The sequence below is a fragment of the Lepisosteus platostomus genome, chromosome 23 (genome assembly GCF_059453375.1).
Source record: "Lepisosteus platostomus isolate fLepPlt1 chromosome 23, fLepPlt1.hap1, whole genome shotgun sequence".
NCBI classification, from domain to species: Eukaryota; Metazoa; Chordata; class Actinopteri; order Semionotiformes; family Lepisosteidae; genus Lepisosteus; species Lepisosteus platostomus.
In genome coordinates, this window is record NC_142633.1 from 14,818,086 (window position 1) to 14,832,316 (window position 14,231).

General features: G+C 36.7%; 1 protein-coding gene across 3 annotated transcripts in view; it reads right to left on the minus strand.

Annotated features, from left to right (window-relative positions):
- Positions 1 to 14,231, minus strand: part of ajap1 (adherens junctions associated protein 1) — a 51,563-nt gene that overhangs the window by 7,918 nt on the left and 29,414 nt on the right. For 2 of the 3 annotated variants that reach the window (XM_088616955.1, XM_088616956.1), the window contains exons 3-5: positions 5,610 to 5,697; positions 4,373 to 4,615; positions 2,134 to 2,264 (exon numbers count right to left, since the gene is read on the minus strand). In XM_088616955.1, the coding sequence (XP_088473081.1) occupies positions 2,192 to 2,264; positions 4,373 to 4,615; positions 5,610 to 5,697 (404 nt within the window). In that variant the 3' untranslated portion in view covers positions 2,134 to 2,191. The remainder of the gene's footprint in view (positions 1 to 2,133; positions 2,265 to 4,372; positions 4,616 to 5,609; positions 5,698 to 14,231) is intronic. The other variant, XM_088616957.1, reaches the window with a different exon arrangement.

Genomic DNA, 14,231 nt, shown 5'->3' on the forward strand with positions numbered 1-14,231 from the left:
TTGATTCCCTTGGAAAATTCTTCCCCCATAGGGTTTACACCATTTCGGTGCCTTCATTTTTTTCTTCCCGACTGTATTTAGACTTTTAAATGAATCCAATTCAGTGTGCTGAACCGTAACAGAAAACATAAAGGTCTCATTTTTATTAAGTTTAGAAAGAATAGGAGTCCAGTACCTGCTTCCAAAGGGGTCTTAGTTCCTATACAGTATTGTACGTCATTTCAAGGAAATGACTAAAAGCTGAATTTTTCAAATGTGCTGTAAATGTTTATTTATAGTTATTTCTTATTTCAATTTCTGCCTTCACTTTCCATTTCATAATACATTACTGTGGCATTTTAATTTGATGAGGTGCTACTGAAAATTAATCCCAAAATGAAAACTGGGTGTCCTTGGAAAATACAATACAAACACTATTCTCAAGAAAAAGTTCTGCTTTCCCCTGTAGCCATAACCTGATGCTTTAATGTTTAATATACGAACACCCATAACGGTATTGTATCATTTTTATGTCCCTACATGAGCATGATGAGCCATAATGAGCTATACAGTGTATACATAAACTGTACAAAGTGTATACACAAACTGCTTAAAATTGCACATATACATAAGGTTGCAATATACTGTATACCGTAGCAACTTATATAGCTTATACTGTATATAACTACTTACTGTATATATATATGGCATACAGTATATGCCATATTTCAGGAGATACAGACAGCATCCAAATTATTATGTATTTAAAAGCCTATTAAATGAGATTTTAATGACATGCAGCGCTTTGGTTTGAGAGAAGACCACCTGGCTATGAGGAAGAGGCTGTCAGAACGTCACTATGGGATGAGCCAATGGGTTTACTGCAAGGTGACGGCAGGGCTGGAGAAGGGATGCAGAGCAATGAACACTGGGAAACAAAGTCCAAAGTCCCATATTTATATCTCAGGTGTTTGGCAGGAGCTGGGACTGAGTTTCTCCCAAATCTTCTGTACTCCCTTAGCACACATGCAAATTGGTGTATGTATGCTTACATAAGTGTATGTTACTTTTCACCCCCTTGTCTTCAAAGCTGTTACAGATTGTGACCACAACCCAGCTCCAACTAGAAAACAATGTTGAAATTCTGTCCTAGCAAGTTTTAAAGAAAAAGAAAAAAAGAAACATTCTTCTTCAAAGCACTAAGGAACTCCCTTTCATCACACAAATATACAGTAGCTCTATATACAGTACCTAAAAGTAGCATGCATATGGCGTGTATATAATGTACAGTACACACTTACAAACACATAAATACAAATCCATACGTGAGAGAAAGACATTAATTCAGGCTTGGAAAGAAAAAAAGTCTTAATTAATTCTTCATATGATGAAGCACTTACAGTACAACACTGGCATTATTCAAAATTCTGTAAAGTGTGTGTGTAATAGGGCTGAATATAACACACACTCCATTTTTACAAATTATCCTCCCTTTACTCGATTTGAGTACAATTGGTGCAGAGATTTTTTTTTTTCACAAAACCCATTTTGATTTTTTTTTTTTGTGTGGAGTAGGGGTGGAGTTGAGGGGAAAAAAAGACACACGGATTGGCTGGGTAGACTGATCCTATAAGGATTTGCACAGCAGACCCATGCAAAGGTGGAAAAACAGCTCATAATGCTTGCAATGAGGAATGGTTGGAAAAACAGCAATATGGGAAAAATAATGAAAATGTACCTACCTTTGCCTCTGGAGAAACAAGATTCCTATAGTGTAAGCATTACATCTTGGATTTAATAATCTAATCTAACATCTTCATTTTCCTACAATTACATTCCACTTGAAATTAAGAAGAAAGCACCCAAAGCTCTATAAGTCTTACTGTAAATTGCTACATGCATAAAAAAAACACTTAAAACTGTATTTAAGATTGCATACTACAGTGATGTAAATTAGCATAGCAGGAAACACCGACAGTAAATATTTAGGTAGACGAAACAACAAATACCTGCAGAGCAAACAAGGGAGACTCACTGTGTCATTTAGAGAGGTACTGTAGCTTTACGCGTGGCGACAAACTGAAGGCTGGCGCATGGGTGATTGGCTTGGGTTTTAGCTTGAGAAAAGCTCGAGGAACATATTGAGGTACGTACCAGGAAACAGAAACACGAAGTCTGTTCCGCCCACAGGAAGTAAAGCGACTTCGGCCAGTCAGCAGGAGATTTCAAACCATTTCTCAGAGACAAAGGCCACTGGAATTAGCTGCCGTTCGGTGGGCGAAGGTCTGCAGCGAGCAGAAAAATGGGCTTGTGTGTACTGGTTCATGACAAACAACACACAGGCCTGCCACAAAAAATCTCTCTATCCTCAGTGGGAAAATAACTGTGTTGCTGTGGATTCCCCTTAAAAATAATGCTTTGTTGACTTGAAAAATTAATATAAATATAATTTCAGAAATAAAAGTAAACCTCACGTAGCAGTAATGAAGTCATTATGAAACCTCTACAACTGTTTACTACAAATAATAATGAAACTACCATTTGTATATTGTACTGTATTCACATTTACCTGTAGGTCTTGCTACATGTAATGTATTAACAAAATTTAGTTTAACTAACATCAAGAGAATTAACAGGATCCTGGATAGGTTGCCTAACTGATAGTCCCAATTCGTCGGAACTGCTTTTCCATTAATAAATTCATGAGACTGTAATGTGAACACAATGAAACATAAAAACATAAAAGTCTAAGCTCCCCTGTGACTTAACCTTAGTAATCACCTAATAATAGAAGTGTTAGCACATCTGCACCTCTATGCTTTCTGCCTTAATGAGATGCAGTATGAGGAGTTGGTATGGTAACAGGTTTAAGTCAATGTCTAGCATTTTTTGTCTTTTGAATTTTTCAATTATTATTATCATTACTATTCTTAACAGTAGCTGTTTCCGAATGAGCTCTGAATGTGCCTTTAATTATTATTAGCAGCAAATATTATATGGTCTTAATTGCTATGTACTATTACCAATTCTAGGTTATTAACCTAATGCTCAAAAGAGTGTAATAAATACTTCACTTATTAGGTAAATTAATCTATGCAGGAAATACCAATTTACATTTAAATTTATACCACTCTGAAAAATCAAGACAGTGTTTTTTGCTTGATCTTTTTAAGATTCATCCATAAGTTCTCTATGCACAAAGCTGGACCTGCACAGTGCTTGATGCACTGGCTTGAGCTCTTCCCTGCAAGCACGAAAGCAAGCCTTCGGACTGACACCTTGCAATCATTTATCGCGATCCTTTTAAAATCTCAACAAATGCAACACTTTCTGCTAATTATTTTGTATGAATGTGTTCAGCAATGTAATAACCCCTTGAAATGTCTGGATACAAAGCATGATTGTGGAAAAGAGGACAAAAATGGAACACTGGAATGCAAGACGGGGCATGAATCTTTTTATTTGGAAGTTGTTTCAACAAAGCATTACTTTCTCTGCCAGGTAAAACCTCTTACCAACGGATGCTGACGTGTTTGCACACAAGAGTACTGAACACACAGGGAACTAAGGACCAACATGATTCAATGTGGTGTGGAGACACAACAGCAGGTTCAACAAACCGTTCAACTTTATACAGCAGCGTTATATACTAGAGCTAGAGCCCAGTGACAAAGATGAAATGAAATAAAAATGAAAAGAAACACGTAAATGCAGCTGTTGAATGAACAATGAATGAACAATAAAAACCAGTGCAAGTGAATTGTGATTCAAGAATGGCCTTATTTCCCTACAGCAGCCTTTCCCTCTTTATAAAACATGTCATATCAGCTGTAGACTGCGAGTTTAGAAAAAGTTCTGCAAGAGGAAGTCAATCTAAATTTAATATTACAAATAGAACATTTACTAGCTTGTGATTCCTATGGATCATTAGTAGACTACAGATATTATGTCTTAATTCCTTTTGGGCCTTTTGGGAGAGAAGAAACCATGCTTGATTGACAGACTGACTCTCAGTTAAATCTGTTATGGGATTATCCTTGAAATCTCTGCACCAATAATGCACACAAGAAATGTTAACGAATGTTTAAGCAGAGAAGATCATGTCCGATTGTCTTTTCTCTATCTAAACCCAGCAAATAAAGCACTTGAGCAACAATTCTTGTTGACGTGTGTCACTCAAGTAGGAGCAAATATCACGATAATTGTTCTACACATTTATAATTAATAAATCCTAAAACATAAATATGAGATACATAGTCTACATTAAAGAGATTTTTTAGCAGTCTCCTGAATTAATGTTTAAATGGTTCAAGTAAAAAAAACAGATATTTCCATGTTTTTATCTGGGTCTTCTTAATTGCGATTTGGTGACCATTTCTGAATGCATGCTTACCTATTTCCATTATATGCTGTCTTGTAAACCGGGGTCTGCTGTATCATTTCATCTGTATACACTGGCACTGCAGTCCGCACACATTCGTGGGAGCACTGTAAACTATCGTTGTAGGCAGTGAATATGTCTACACTGCTGGGAATCCGAGCGTGAGTAAAATCAGTCAAGTTCTGACAGCTCTCCTCCTGTTGGTTGATCTTCCGTTGGTGGCTGTTATGGCGTCCATTTCCACTCTGTGCACAGCTACAAATACAGGTACCAAAAAGACAAAGCAAAAATAAAATCATACCTTGTACCACACACTGAGGTCTTGTTAAGTCAATGGGGAAAATGTCACAAGCAGCAAAAGCACTTACTCACTTCGGGGTAAAAGCAGAGAACAAATTACTGTACAGTCTGAGGCAGTCTGGTAACTAAGAAAAACACAAGGCTGCAATTCTACTACATACACACCACAAAAAATGCCACAAAAATTATGTTTCTGAAACATCACTAGAAATGCAAACAAATTTACAATTTTAACTTGAGAAGGCAGCCTGCGTTATTTTGGGGAATTTGTGAATTTTGGATCGAAACCCTCGATACTGAATGAAAATAACAGGCCTTGTGATTTACCTTTACAGATTTATTTTAAAAAGGTTGTTCCTACTGAATTGAGCTCAGAGACATAGGCTTGTGCTTCGTAGCTCTAAGAAAAAAAAATAAAATGTACATGCCATGTATGAGAAAAACTATAAAGCAGAATGGGATTCATTATTCCCTAGTCGTTGTTTGTTGAGACAGTATGTTTTCAAACTCTATGGTTTTTTTATACTAAAGCCTTTTCTCAGGACAGGGGATTCCACTTGTAAAGTGTCAGAAGAGAGAATCAGTGTCTGCTCTTCCAAAGTCATGAACTAAGTGATAAATCCAGCAGAGGATTGACCATATTGCCCCACTGCAACTGGGACACATTTCAGATTGAGCTCGGTCATCCCGATCGATAGCTTGGCTCACCAATTGAAAAGAACACTACTTGGTATAAATCAGAGGATAACATTTCCGTTTGGAGCTGCATGACTGAGAAACGCAAAGGTCAAGTTAGACGTGGGCACTCCAGTTTGTTTCAAAGGGAGAAGGAAAGCGTGTGCTGAGTGTGGTGAGGGGCATCGTTATTAAAGAGGTCTAAATTAAAGATCCAAAATTTCTAAATCAAATTCAACAAGGTAGAAACATGGATGTAGGGACTCCCTCCTACCAGTTCTTAAGGACGAGTGTTGTTATCAAGGCAGCGATGACCATGATAAGAGACACAGTGATTGTGATTATCTGGTGAACTGCCAGACCTGAAAATAAAGCACAAGAAAGAACAGGAAGTAATCCAGCTTTGAAAGGGCGTGTTTAATGCATCTTCAAAGCCATTTGAATAGCCTGTTTTAACACCCACTGCTGAAACTGAATGCAAAGAAAGCTAGAAAAAACGCAAGGAAAAGAGGTGTGAACAGTAATAAAGTAAAACACATGTGACGTTCTCAGCCATTTACGTGTAAAATGGTGAATGTTTTGGGACGAACGAAAAAAAACAAGCATACCAATTGACTAGCTTCATATTCAAAAGATTCCACAGATGTACAAAAAATTAACAGTGCGCTAAGTTGAATATAATCAGTTAGAAGATTATTGGATTGTGTACATAACCTATTACAGAAAGATGCGACTAGGTATCCTAATATTAATAGAAAAGTTTGTATTGAAGACACGACTGGTTATAGGTCACAATTCATCCGGAGAAAACATGAAAAGTGAAACTGTAGAACAGAGAACATCTTTTCTTAAAGAAAATATAAAAGGAGGGCTCAGATGAGGTCTGTTTTTCTGTCATTCACTTACATGGATAAATTGCTCTTCAAAAGCAAATGACCACCTTCAAACCAGTCCCATTACTGTGTGTGTTACAGAGACCTGACTGCAATTGCAATGTAGTAGCCCTCTATCAGTATTGACTACTTTGTTACAGATCAAACTGAGATTTAAGGGTGACTCCCTGCCAATTACTGCCAATTACCTGTATAACCAATTTAAAAATTAACTTCAATGTAAAAAAAAAAATGCCTGATTGCTGCAGTGCATATTTATAATGAAGACAAAATGTTAATTAGGCATAATAAATATTCGAATGCATTGCATCGACATATACAAAATTAGGGCACTTTGATCAATCCTGTACGATGCAGAAATATAATTTTAAATCCAAAAGAGCTGTAGCAGATGCTATATTAAGTTAACATTTTCATTGTTTGTTTAGAGACTCGCTGTTACGTCCCCGTGCATGTCCCTATGTTTTGCTTTTTTCCCCCATTTCCTGTATTCAGATACCCCCCTCCCATTGGTCCATCAGTCCCATTGATCATCGACTCCTGGCCAATCGGCAACCAGACCTCAAGTTTAAATACCTGAAGAAGGTTCGACTCTGATGAGCTCCGGCTCAACTTAGAACTCTTATTGCTTGACCTTTCGCTTGTTTTGTTAGCTTACGCTTTGTTTTTGCTTGTCGCTTTTGCACCTAACTTTTGTGGTCACGCTTCCTAAGTCCCTCACAGGAAAGCCCACCTGCATCCAAACCCATCCTAAATGTTACATCCCTTTACCACTAGACACCTGGGGTTATAGCACTCACTATAAAGTATCTCACTGAACTGATTTAATGTTGTATTTTGTTTTCTGACCTCAAATTGAATCCCCTCATTTATAGTTATTGGTAGTATTTATTTTTGGCTATTTCTGGCCCTCAATTTTTATTTTTTTTGTAAAATAAAATATATTTAAGAGTTTTTTTGTCTAGTTCATAGTTAAAACCTAATTAAATTTTAATAACATATATGAATTTACAATTACTTTTTTGGGAAATGACCTACCACTATTTTTAACAGCATGCTTTGGTTACTTGAAAATATTTCATTATCAATGTTTTTATAGGACAATGTCAAACATTTTAGTTTTTTATAAAAATAATTACTAACAATTATATAGCACTTTTTTGGACACTCCACTCAAAGTGCTTCTCAAGTAATGGGAACTCCCCTCCATAGTGCGCCAGAATGCTCACCACATATCAGTTATCAGTGGGCAGGAGAACAGTGTGTTGAAGCCAATTCATAGATGTTAGGCCATTAGGCAGACTTAGAAAAGTCTTGGGGGAAATCTGGCCAGGACACCAGAGTAACAACCCTACTCTTTTTGAGAAATGTCCTGGGATTTTTCAAGACCATGGAGAGTCTGGACCTTGGTTTTACGTCACATCCAAAGGACAGCACCTTTTTTACAGTATAGTGTCCCCATCACTATATTGGGGGATGAGGACCCACACAGACTGCAGGGTGAGCGCACCCTACTGATCCCACTAACACCTCTTCCAGCAGCAACCTTAGCTTTCCCGCCATCCAGGTACCAGCCAGGCTCACACCTGCTGAGCTCCAGTGGGTTGCCGGTTGTGAGCTGCATGGTGATATAGCTCCTAGCTTTATCTTTTCTGGTCTTGCCCTGCAATCATTAATTGCATGACAGGCTTGTAGAAGACACCAACACTGAGAAACATAATGTCATTTAGCAGACACATACTCTATCTTACATATCACCTGGGCTTGTTTTTTTCATAACCAATGAATTCTAAACATCTGTGCTAATTAGTTTATTAAATACACAAATCTAAAATCACAGTGACTTACAAGCCTACTGAATTAAAACACAGTGCAAGATCCCCCCACATGCCTAAAACAGTCACAGTCGGGGAGATTCCCTTTGCATTTTCATTTCAGGTTCTCTAACCCAACCATATAAGCCAGGGGATTAGAAGGTTCTGACAGTCCCTGATGCACAGAGATGGAAATCTTAATGCACCTTGTAAGGCAGGAATAGCTCCCTAAAAGACAGGAAAGCAGTTATTGTTTTTAAACCTTAGAACTATCCAAGGTCCTGAACTCTTACTGTGTAAGAAGATCAGAAATCTCTTGGAACAGTGTTAAAATGCTATTAAACTAATGCTAGTAGTACTACTTGTAGGCATTTTATAGCATTTATCTTCCCAAAGCACTTCCAATAGAGGAAGAAAGAGCACATCGACCCTCTGTGATTAACAGCAACCACCTTGGTGAAGCGTGGCATCTTCCTCCTACTGTATGTGACAGGATCCCCCCTACAGAACACATTAGCAGGAAAAATGAGAACTTGCTTGCCCCTTCAAATGAAGAAGGAACTTTAGGAATGACCAAGCAGCACCCTGAGATCCATAATGACCCAAGTACCCAAGTTTAACATCTCATCCAAATGACAGCCTCTCCTGCCACCCTTCTGGGGTAATTCTTTTAGGCAACAGGGACTACAACTTGAGTATTAGACTGAAAACCAAAACCAAGGGCAAGCAAAAATATAAATATGAGGCTGTTTTGAAGGGAAACTATTAGTAATGTTTTTGCTAGGGTGTAGTATAATGATTTCTGGTGACAAAGTACTGAAAAAAAACCCCACCAGCTGTGTTATTCAAATGTAGGCACTTTGCAAATCATTGACCACTCATTTTAACACAGACAAAGCACTGGAAAGTGCATACTGTATGTGTTCATTGTAAAGAAAGAACCTAAATTAGCTTGAAAGCTAAAGAGTTCTCAGTCCAACATCTTTAATTGACATGCCCCAGCACTTAATTGCAGACTGCTGCTGTCTCTTTCACAGCAGATACACACTAGAATGCACTGCTAATTTAGCAGGACCAGAAATGCAGACCTGTCAACTTCGGATTAATGACAGCCTGACCTAATTCTGAAACTTTTCCTGCCCTGTCATTTAGGATCCTAATGCTCAGAAGGCAAATTAGCTCTTATCTGGCAGTGATTTACATTTTCTTTTCACTGTACATTTCTGACATCAAGGCAGAAGTTGAAATTTAAGGGTAACAGATTAACATCAAGAGAAATTTCAACAAGGAAAGATTTTGCCCTTCACCTTGTGCTTTGTCTGACTGTCAAAATAATGTTTCTTCAGTAGTTACCATGTAGAGGAAACTGAATAAAAAACAATGCAAACCCAGTGGCAGAGCAAACATCAGAAAACCAAACTACACCAGCATATATTAAATTGCAAGCACTAAACCAACTCCTATTCATTATCAGAAAGCTACATACTCCTGATAAGGGTTGCTGCAACCCTAAAGTGCACACTGGATGGAACACCAATCCAATGTATGGTGCTCACACACCATATACAGAAATAATGAGGCACCAACTAACCCAACCACAACTCTTCAGAATAAGTGAGGAAACCTGAGTATCATTCTGCTCACATTTCACCCTCTGCTAACGTCTCACACTTCTCATTGTTTCCAATGGGAAACCAATCCAAAAGTTTTCTTCCATGTAATTCTCAGGCAGAACGGGAAACATTTCCAAAAAGCACAAAGCAGTTTTTCTTACCCTTTTGGCCAATTCATATAATCACAATAAGACTAGAAGTTCATGTCTTACAATTCTATAAAGTCCTAAAGAAACTCAAGAAGTGTTCATTTCTGTGAACTTTAAAAGCCTGTAAATATAGATGATCTTGTCTTCAATCACAGCTTTGTTCAGCAAGACTTCTCGAAATCATTGTACTGTACAAGCAGTTTGCTTTTTTAAAAAACAAGCAATTGTCATGATACATGGTGGCTCCCTATTTCCTGGAAAATATGTGAACAAATTTTGTGCTTTTTATGATAGGGAAGGGTAAGCTTAAAACTATTTTAGTCTAATATGCGAACCACTGAAATATATGTGGAATCCTAAAGGTTTTTTAGGATAAACAGAATGGTGCTAAAGTTCAATTTCCTTATACATTAGAACATTATGAAAACCATATTTTTAAAATCAACACTAGGTATTAATATATAGATCCTGAAGCTGCTGGCTGTTATAAAGTACTGTATCACCCAGTTGAGAAAAAAAGAAACATTGAACTGAGGACTGTTCTAATAATGTTGTAACAGTGATTTTGTACAGAACTCATAGTTTGGTAGGTAGGTTTTGGGTATATAATATATTAGATTATAAAATATCTCTCTCTGGTACTTGCCAATATGTAACCCTCACAACTGGCACAATATAATGTGGCTACCTATTTCCTTATGTGCCAAAACTAAATATGTGCCTTTAAATTTAAATTGGAAGGGCATTTAAATTTAAAAAACATACTGTACAGTACATTGCGTTTAGTAACTATCCTTTTCAAATACCTCACATAAACACATTTCAATACTTCTACATTTCAAGAACTGTAAAATTTTGAAAACTGCATTTATAGTTTATGAAAAGATAGTTGTCCGGATCTTTGTGAAAGCACAATAAATGTCCTCAAGACAGTCTATGCCATTCATGTCTCTCTGTTATTCAAGAACTAAATCAACAATCAAACACAATCAAAACACAATCAACTGCAAACAAAAATGAATGCTAATACAAAATCAAAATCAAAACTGTATTTCCCCAACCTTGAAAAATCCACATTAACAAGCAGATAATCTAAAGTGCTAAACTTTATATCCACTTTATATCTGTGCTGAATATCCAGAGATATGGAATTTGATATGTGATACTGACTAATACCTTTTGCTACAATAAGTCTGTCCCAGCACTGTGGTGCATTGAGTTTCTGTACATATAACTTTGCTGGGAAACCCTACCTACTGCACCACTGGTGTTTTAGAATTGCCAGCATCAAAATGTTGATCTCCCCAAATATCCACTGAGCTGATACCTTCTGAAACATTTACTGTGAGAAATGAGCCCTGAAAGATCCCAACCAATTAGTCTAACTGCTTTGTCAGCACCTTGAGTCAGAGGAAAGACTTTACAACTCAATCACACTGGATGGCTAATTTTCAGAATAAGTACAAGACAACAGGTTGTGCAGCCAGGTTCCTTGTATTCAAGTCGTAATGCCAAAACTTCTTCATATCATGTGAAGTTTGGTTGACAAGATGCATATTTAGAAAGCTACAATAATGTCACATAAGAACAGACTACAGTAAGTACTTCAGATATTTAAGGACACAGCAAAAGAAATCCACTTTTTTTCCCCAATATTCACAAAATTGAAAGTGATCAAAGACATTTTCATGATGCATTATGAAACCTGCAAACTTTAAACACCATGACTCAATTGAGACATTTTACATGGTGATTACTGACAGCACTGCTGGAAGAAAATAAATCTGTAATTGGGATTGACTACAGTATTTTAATTCCACACTTTCTAGGCCACAGATTTCAGGATTGCTCTTGAAAGTCAAGGTTATTACCTTTTTGTCCCGGTTTGCTAATGGACAGAAAAAGCCAACATTAAGCTTGCCTGTTACTATGGCAACCAGCACCTTAGTGGAAAAGGCCCAATAACCTCTTTAAAGAGGTGTGATGAAAACTTGAATGTCAGTATATTAGTTTTAAAATATAAAAGGCAATGATGGTGCCTTGACAACAGCTGACTGGTAAAAGTATTAGTATTCCCAACAAAAACAGTCTTTAGATGAATAGTTTGGTGGCAGTTTGGTATTTGTTACTGCCTTTCTTTTGATCATAAGAAATTTCATGTGATTAGCTGTAAAAGGCTTATGTTAGACATGCTGTATTTCATGGAAACTGGGCTGAAAATTGCTTTAACCCAATTTCCTGCAGCCAGGTTTAAACACATTTTATTTTTGATTTTCAAATTTAACTTGGCATATTAGCTAATTAGAAATTGCTTTTTAAAAAGCAGAATCTATTTATCATTAAACATTTTAGAGAGGTTTCTTGCTCATTCGTTATCTTACCACAGCACAACTATAACAAGTCGTTAATTAAAAACAAGTAACTAATATTCACTGTATGTAAGAGATAAGAGAGATAAGATCTCTAAATATGCCAGGCCCATCTGTGTCTTCTTTTAAATAATAATGTGTTGATTAGAAACAATCTGGAAGTGGCTGGGACATAAAATTTAATCTAAACTATCTCCATAATGTAAGCAAAGCATTAATCTTTATTAATCTTTCCAACCAAAGTCACAGAAGCCTTTTAAGAACATAAGAAATAGAAAGAGGTCATTTGGCCTGTCTTGTTCACATGGTTGCTAGAATTGATTCTTTCAAGTCATTTTCCAAAGGATTCCTAGATATCCCTTTCAGCAATACAGACGGCACCTCCTGAATTCTGTCATGTGAAGACCAGAGATTGTGCATAGCCCCGACAGTGTGAATTACAAAGAGAAGTTGATTAGGAGCATTTTGTTCCTGTAGTGAGTTCTAGACGGGAATTTGGCTGATATACAGAACAGCCAATCGTATCAATTTACAGTTGTCTTTTTGAGAAATACAGGTGTTATCCCAGTATACTTTCCATCAATACAATCTAACACAAGAAACACAGATTGCCTCGATTGCTTCATTTAGCAAGTTAACAGAGCAGCAACCAGCCCACATTCCTTCTGAAATACAGTATATGATCATTTTGCCTTAGAGATGCTTCCAATAAGTGTGTCCCGAATAAGCTATAAATGGATTAAAAAAAGTAATGGAATAATTGTGGGTTTCCTATGAGTGCAATTCCACCATTTAATACAGTATATTGCACTAATTACTGCAGAAGAACATACATTATTTTAATAAAGAGATTAAGTTTCATTTTGAATATAACAAGCCCCCTTTACATACAGTAACTAACATACATAACTGTCTGGTTTGCATTCCAAAGAATATTCATTAATTTTATACGTTTTCTTTTATCATCAGTATCCGCCTCTATATGTTGTACTAATTATAATTTTATAACACTGTTAGCACACAAGCAAAAGTTCTGGAATGCCTCTAGAGGTCTGTGAAGAATTTTGTATTTAGGCTTATTGGTAAAAGAAACATCAAACAACTTGTAGTTGATTGTACAGTACATGGTGCTCCATGTGCTGAGAAAATGTCCATCTTATAAATTGGGGCAATGATATATACCGCAAAAGTGATAAAACACAACATTGTGGAATACGATTGGATATTTTTCATAGGTGTGAAAAACAATAGCAAGGAAAATCCATGCTTAACAACTATTCTGTAAATCTTCTTCTGTTCACTATAAGGAAATTGAGTTTACTTAATTTATTTTACTTGACGATACTTGTATATTCCATATTCACTAATTAGAATATTAATTGTTTTTTTAAATGAATGTCTTGTTTTCCTTTTTTTACCAGTCATCAGCACCTGTAACAGTTTTTGAAGATGTTACTGAGAACAGTATACGAAAATTACATTTCATACAAACCGCATTTTAAATGTCGCAATGTCAGAAATATTATCTATAAAATAAGAGGCACTGGGAATATACATAATGGATAGCTTACCTAATATAACTGGAGCATTAGTCATAAAAGAATCTGAGTAATTCAGTCAAACCCTAATTAAGATGGAATAAAGAGATAATTGAAATGAGATTGATTTATTGACTTCATCTGGCTGCCTGTGGAAATGACAGCCTCACTGTGAGGACAAGGCTATCAGAAACCCTCCTGTTACAAGGCATGATCCAGGGAGCTGCAGCAGGGGCAGTGATGGGCGTGAAGTGACAAAGCACAGGTGCAGTAGCTGATACATACAGTGCACACTAGTGAGCAGAAGGGGTTGAGGTTAGGGTCTGACCTGCTCCTGTTAAAAAAAGCAGCATGTACCTGCATTAGAAAGCTTAATGTGAGTTTTCAAAGACAAGAAAATACATTTAGGCAGGAGCAGGGTTAAGAACAGTGTTGGGAGAAAGTTACTTTGAAAAAAGTAATCCATTGCAGGTTTGAAGTGACCTCTGTAAAGGATTAGTTATTACAATTAACAAGACAT